The 7726-nt window shown below is 39.5% G+C and overlaps 1 protein-coding gene across 3 annotated transcripts in view; it reads left to right on the top strand.

The window, feature by feature from the left end:
• The window catches only part of LOC106870703 (coiled-coil domain-containing protein 1), a 299527-nt gene that overhangs the window by 257694 nt on the left and 34107 nt on the right, over positions 1 to 7726 (top strand). For all 3 annotated transcript variants that reach the window (XM_052977601.1, XM_052977599.1, XM_052977600.1), the window contains 2 exons: positions 612 to 754; positions 6016 to 6146. In XM_052977601.1, coding sequence (XP_052833561.1) covers positions 612 to 754; positions 6016 to 6146 — 274 coding nt within the window. The remainder of the gene's footprint in view (positions 1 to 611; positions 755 to 6015; positions 6147 to 7726) is intronic.

Genomic DNA, 7726 nt, shown 5'->3' on the forward strand with positions numbered 1-7726 from the left:
ATATATATATATCATCATTTAACATCTGTTATCCACACTGACATGGGTTGGATGGTTTGACCAGGGTTGGAAAGCTGGAAGGCTGCACCAGACTCCAGTCTGATATGGCTGGATGCTCTTCCTAATGCCAACCACTCTGAGAGTGTAACGGGTGCTTTTATGATATATATATATATATGTTTTATCTTTTACTTGTTTCAATCACTTGACTGTGGCCATGCTGGGGCACCACCTTGAAGGGTTTTAATCGAAAAATTCAACCCCAAGAATTTTTTTTAAGCCTGATACTTATTCTATCAGTCTCTTTTGCCAAACCACTAAGTTACAAGGATATAAATACACCAACACCAGTTGCAAAGCAGTGGTGGGGACAAACACAGACACAAAGACACATACATAGATATTTATATATATACATATATATACACTGACACACACACACACACACACATACACACACACATTCACATCTATGTATATGTGTATGTATGTCTATACACACATGTATTTATATATATGTATACATTTAATTTTAAAATTTTTTTAATTGTGTTTTTCAAGTATTTATTGTATATGTATTTATTTTTTCTTTCCATCTTTTTATTCCACAGACTGATAAATTACGTATACAACGAGATTATGATGATAAAGTGGAGAAAATCACATCTCGCTATGAGGAGAGAATCACAGAACTTCATAGCGTCATCGCTGAGCTACGCAAAAAAATTGATAGACACAACATAAATATTATAAGGTACTGGTACAAACATTATTATCATTCTCATCTAGTCTTATTGCTGGTGCTTTTGAAAACCCCCCAGTTCAATCAGGGTCCACCAGATCTATCATCACAGCTGTTCCAGCTCTGATCAACATCATCATCATCATCAGTGTCATTTAATTTTTGTTTTTCCTGTTGGCATGGGTTGGACAGCTTGACAAGAACTGGCAAGGTTAGGGGCTGCACCAGATTTCATTGTCTGTTTGGCTTGGTTTCTATGCCAACCACTCTACAGCGGCAGCAGTGCTTTTTACATGGCACCAGCACCAGTGCTCTTTAGATGGCACCATGGTTTTTTTTATATCAGTTCTGTTGTGGTGTTCCCTATGCAACACATTGTCACAAAGACAATATATAATGCCATTCGGAAAAAAGGCTTTCCTGAAGTAAATATAGAGACTACCTCTGTTATTGAATACATACACAAACATCAACAAAGGAATACAAGTAGAACATTCCCATCAAAACATCTGTCAAGTTTAAACATAACAGGCTGGATATTGTTATTTGGGATAGACAAAACTTATGTATTATCATAGAGTTCAGCTGTCCTGATGATGTGAATATCTCTTTGAAAATCAAAGAGAAAGAGGATAACTATGGACAACTACTTTTAAACTTCCAGCTTCTATATCTAGATTCTATATCATACTTATACTACAAATAATAATTGGTGCACTTGGTTTTGCGAGTAAATGTGTAAGTGATGATATGGATAACCAAGGTTCTTCAGAAAAAGAAATCAGCCAGCTAACTCACACATTACAAATACAATCTGTAAGTTGAATAGTAAAAGTATGCAGGACTTTTGTCAAGTTTAAGATGTGACATTATTTTTGTTATCATTATTAGAAACCAGCTCCTTCCTCATAGCAAGAATTTAAATAACTAAAAACAGAAGAGAACATACATGCATGCACATTTACTCACACATGCATGCACGCACATGCACACACACACACAATTCGTCTTCTGCTTCAAGTGTTATAGATGCCCTTGTTAGCCTCAGTTTAGTGAAGAGATTTTATGAGCAAATGCATTCCAAGTGCCTACCCCATTCCAGTAAGGAAATGTTGGCCTACGTTATTGAATATGTATTTAAGATGGTGCAGCATGATTTGTAGATGTAGCAGTTGTTCTAAGTATTATTTAGCTACTACATAGAAGTCTCTATCTAAATACCAGCCACTTAATAGTGTACAGGATGCTGTTTGCATGACACAGCACTAGCGAGGTCACCAGGTAATTCATGAAAGAGGACCCTCTTGATGGAGTGGGAATGCAGAATTAAGGGAAGTGACTTTGTGCCAGGTATGAGCATCTAAAGCAAGGTTTCTCAACCATTATTTACCTATGGGGCCCTTTGATTCCTGTTTTACTCAGATGGACTCTCATAGCCATTCTATGTTAAAAAAAATCATATATTTTTATAATGAAATTTCATTAAGAATTGCACAGAAGAATTGTTAAAATATGTTGTATATTGTAGAAGTATAACCAATTTATTGCAGAGAAATCTTAATAACAAAATCTTATAAGGACCCCCAAAATCCACATGGATCACTGATCTAAAGCATGGGGGATCGGAACAGATATTTTTTTGTTGTCATCACATCATATAACATCCATCTTCCATGCTGGCATAGGTTGAAGTATTTGACAAAAGCTAGGCAAGCTAGAGAGCTGTACTAGGTTCCATTATCTATTTTGGCATAATTTCTATGGCTGTAGAGGAGACATATGGCTACCTCAGCAGGAGAAGGTAAAAAGATGGCGGAAATGAGGTCAGAGCATAGAAGATGAATAAAAGGAAATAGAGACAAAGAATTGAAGATGGCTGGGTGGGTAGGTTCATATAAGAATGTGAAAGCAGAGTAATAGACAGTAGAGATGAGGATGGAGGTGAACGTAGTGAATGATAAACATGGATAGGGGAGTGAATAAAGAAGGATGAGGTAATAGGAGGTGATACATAAAGGTGAACTGGAGACAAGAGTCTAATAAAACCACAGACAGCCGAGAAATAAGAAGATGAAATAAAGTGTGGTGGGGCAAAGAAGACACACACAGGGTGGATATATTGGGTTACAATGAAAGGGGTTATCTACTCTACTCCCCTCAAACTAGTCCCAGCTGAGTACTAGCAAATCTCTCTCTCTCTCTCTCTCTCTCTCATCCTGGATGTACCACTGGATCTGCGGATGAGGGAGTTAACAGTGTGTCAAGGTCTACTTACACCTACTAGACACCTTGTAATAGAACGACCGTGCAAACCAAAGGAGAATGGCGACGAGACGGAAAAGGCTCCTTTTAATGCGCCACACGGTCGAACACAAAGCAATATACATAAATAACATAGAAGGCTCGTCGTGAGAGATGCGAGCCATAGTGCCAGTAAAAGGAATGAAAGAGTGACAGACACAACTGTAGTGGACACTTCTATCGCCATTATATACAAACACCACTTTCTCTCACTACTATAAATATTAACAAACGCGAGCGTAGTAGAAAGCAGCTCATTCCCTGTCATCACCTGACTGATTATTATTTGAAGCGGCAACTGCCTCGTACCGTTCCCGCCAGAACGCAAATCGACCAACCGTAGCCCCTAATAAGGTCACGTGATAGTGTTTTTCTAATGCTTCTCTGGAGCCTACCTTCAGCTATAAATAGCTTGCTAGATACCCGGCAAATTTGTCGCGCCTCAGATCGCCTAGATTTGGCCGCCGGTCACACACGCGTAACACAGCAGCAACCAGTTTCCAGCGACGACATCGACACCATCGTACAACTACGAACTACAAGCATCGCCCCCGACGTCGCCAGCAGCAACACGACTCTACGACTACCAGCATCGTCTCCAACAGCGTCAACATGACTCTACACGTACACACGATACCGACAGCTAACCAAACTAGCACAGCACTTCTCTTCAATCCTGTTTGTGTGATTCATTTCACGACGATAAGTAACAGCCAAGAATTTAGCCTGCGAAGAACATCTGTATTCAAGGACCCGGCTTGGCATGGAAGACCTAACATCACAACTAGTGATCACTCTGCCCCACACGCCTTAACTTCTTATATACAGACACTAACCACTGTGTACTCTAACAAAGAACTGGTATCTTAAATTCCAATCCGTGTTACTGACTCTTTTCTATCCGCTGTATCACTTACATTCACATACATGTATTACTCGCACACACTCTTTTCTTTACATGACGGCCTGTCTTTTATTGTGTTTCATTATGTCGCATTCACTCACACACAGACATGCAATTTAATGCTACAATAAATCTTACTGTTATTCATCTCATATGGCTGTGTTCCTATCGTCTTCCTTACTGGCATTTATGAATTCTCTATGTTATCGAAGTATAACATATTTATCATTTTGATATTTTTGTGTTCGACCGTGTGATGCGTTTAATAAAGGAGCCTGTTTTTCCATTCGTCACCATTTCTCCTTTTGGTGCGCACGGTCGTTCTTACACAACCGTTAGATATATAATGAGAGTAAGTTTATTAACATAGTGGAACTGTAGTGTGTGTGTGCGTGCATGCAGCATATATAAATAACACAGTGGATAAGTCAGGCCTTCGTGTACAAGAGTATGTATACAACAATATGAAATAACGGATCGTCATATAAGCAATAGTGTGTGTACATTATGTGAGAGTACAATATGTGTGTGAGAGAGAGGAACACAGAATATAGAAAGAGTTTCTGTAACATAGACTACAAGTCTCAAACACTGAGATTGAGAAATACCAGTTCCTATATGAGTTACTCAAGATATAGAATGTTCATACGCAGGAAGTTGTGGCCAGAAAGCAGAGCTGTGGTGTCACATGTCGAGTGTGTTGAGCATCGATGCTACGACCAGTTACCTGGTCGGAATATTCTCACAGGTTAGTTCTGACTGTTGTTCTTGGTGGTTATAATCCACTCATACAGTGTCGAGATAAAACTGTGTTTGTTGATATTGGTGTGTACTCTGGTGGTGGGGTTGCTGTCGACGACATTGTGGTAGTCAGTATATTGGTGCTGAAGTCGTCGTCGCTGGAAACTGGCTGTAGCTGTGTTCTGTATGTGTGTGTGGTCAGCGACCAGACCTGTGAGAGATCTAGAATTGAAGACGACTGGCGTCATTGGAGCGGGCTTATTTATAGATGTACAGGGGGCTCACCGGAAACCCAGAAAAACTCTCTCTCACGTGACCTTATCTGAAGGCCACGATTGGACTGTATGCACCCTGGTGCGAAGCAGAACTGGGGACAATTGCCGCACAAATGAGAACTAATCAGGGTGGTGGACACAAGGGTCCAAGGCAGCCGAAGGCTAGATGTTAGCAGCTTCATTATCATTTATGATTGAATGCCTGAGAGAGAGGTTTCACTACAACCTAAAACAATTAGCAAAAGCAGGATACATGTTATTAAACTATACACTTTTGCAGATGACAACTGGTTCTTAACTTTGTTTAACACTGAAAGCTAAGTTTACGTGCATGGCATATAAACTTAAACAATACATGGATATAACAAATAGTTTCCAATACCTGACCTGTCACAGAAAAGTACCCATTAAACACTGTAGAGTGGTTACCATTAAGAAGGCCATTTACCTGTAGAAACCCTTCTAAAGCAGACATTGAAGTTCATTGCAGTCTCATTTAATCCTGTCAACCTGTCCAACATGGATGTTAAATAATGGTGACGATGACAATGACGACAATAACAATGACAATGATTTATTTATTTACTTAATTGTTATATACGTAGGTGCAGGCATGGTTGTGTGGTACAATGCTTGCTTCCCAGCCACATGGTTCCAGGTTCAGTCCCACAGTGTCACACTTTAGGCAAGTGTCTTCTACTATAGCCTCAGGCCAAACTGAAAGAAGCCTGTTGTGTGTGTGTGTCTTTGCCTTTCTCCCTACCACAGCTTAACAACAAGTGTTGGTGTATTTATGTGCCCATAACTTAGCAGTTCGGCAAAGGTGTTCCAGGCTTTAAAAAAATAAGTACTGGGGTCAGTTCAATCAGCTAAAAAAAGATGTATTTCAAGGCATTGCCCCAGCATAATTGCAGTCTAATAATGACTGAAACAAGTAACAGATAAGAGATAAAAGATACATAAATTAAATAATTAATCACTCTGCTTAGTATTTATGTATTGATTGATTAGTTATGAAATTGTTAATTAAGTTGTTTTTTTATTTTAATTAGAGAAGAAGATGAATATGAAGACCAGTCAGATGCTGGGCAAAGTGCCAAAAGCAATGATGACTTGGGTAGTGTTAATGATGTCATTAGTCTAAATGAGAACAATGCTAATGAGTCACTGGCAGCAAGCATAGGTAAGTGATAACCATATGTGCATGTATGTATATATGTATATGATTGTGTGTGTGTACATGTGTACATTTATACTGAGTGAATGCAATTGAAATAGCATTAAATTAAAACTGCTCCAATTTGCTCAACTGGCAAAAATGAGTTATACCTTTAATTCAAAGGGCCAGCCTTTCACATTCTGTGTCAAGCTGAATCTTCCTGAAAACTATGTTAAGGGTATGCTTGTCTGTGGAACACTCAGCCACTTATACGTTAATTTCATTAGCAGGCTCTTCCATTGATCGGATCAACTGGAACCCCATCATTGTAACCAATGGAATGGCAGTCATATATCAGAGCAAAGCAAGCATCATTACAGCAGTGCAAAATGCACCTGTCATTCTCATGAGTCACTGCTGCAATGACTTTAGTCTTAATTCAAAATATATTGTTTCTAACATATGCTTTCTGATGAGATTTTTCTCTCTGACAAAAACCATAGCATAATGCCTTTTAATGTTCTATATAGGTGCAGGCATGGCTGTGTGGTAAGAAGCTTTCTTCCCAACCACATGGTTCTAGGTTCAGTACCACTGTATAGCAGTTTGTGCTAGTGTCTTCTACTATAGCCATAGGCTAACCAAAGCCTTGTGAGTGGATTGGATTTGGTAAAAGGAAACTGAAAGAAGCTCATCGTATGTGTGTGTGTGTGTGTGTGTGCGTGTGTGTGCGCACGTGCGTGTGTGTGTGTGTGTCTTTGTGTCTGTGTTTGTTTTTCCACCACTGCTTGACAACCGGTATTGGTGTGTTTGCATCCCTGTGACCTAGCGGTTTAAAAAAGAAGTACTAAAAATTCAAGGTGGTGCCCCAGCATAGCTGTAGTCAAATGACTGAAACAAGTAAAAGATAGAAGTGAAACTTAATACAATACACAGATGGCAATATATTATTATGATTCAAAGAAAAATACTCAAAACATCTTGTCTGAACCTGGTGCATTTCTCACTTGATACAGTTCTTCAAACCATGGAAAGTTTTGTTGCCGACTAAAGGATAACATTGAGCAAGAAACTCAGTAGCAATAGAGTGAATCTCTAGATTTATATAAATGAATATACTCTGTAATGTGTATTAAGTACTCAGTCCCTCTTTTGATAACTGAAAATTGTGTTTTTATGTATGTATGTATGCACTCATGTGTTTATATGTCAGGTCACGTATGAGGCTCTCATAAGTACTACTGGTAACATGTAATCCAGTACAACCTGTTACATGGTTGGGTTGCCGGCGACTAAACTGGCACCCCCACCAGGCTACCCTGGTGAGGAGGGTTGCTAGAAAACCAGCCGGATTGAAAACAAGACCTGTTGAAAGCTCGGATGGACCTAGTGCAGGCTCAACGGCTATCTAGCAACAGCACGGGTATGCAGAAATTCAGGGATGGTGTCCGACGTGTTGAGGCATGTCTCTAGGAGAAGTTCACTCTGATATAAACCCAGATATGCAGAGAATGGCATTGGACATTTTGGGGATCTTTGGTTTGTGCTAGAGATCACGGTGCTCCCACATCCCTGAGCCTGCGACTTATATTGGCACCAGACAT

Source organism: Octopus bimaculoides, chromosome 28 (genome assembly GCF_001194135.2).
Source record: "Octopus bimaculoides isolate UCB-OBI-ISO-001 chromosome 28, ASM119413v2, whole genome shotgun sequence".
In the NCBI taxonomy this organism is placed as follows: Eukaryota; Metazoa; Mollusca; class Cephalopoda; order Octopoda; family Octopodidae; genus Octopus; species Octopus bimaculoides.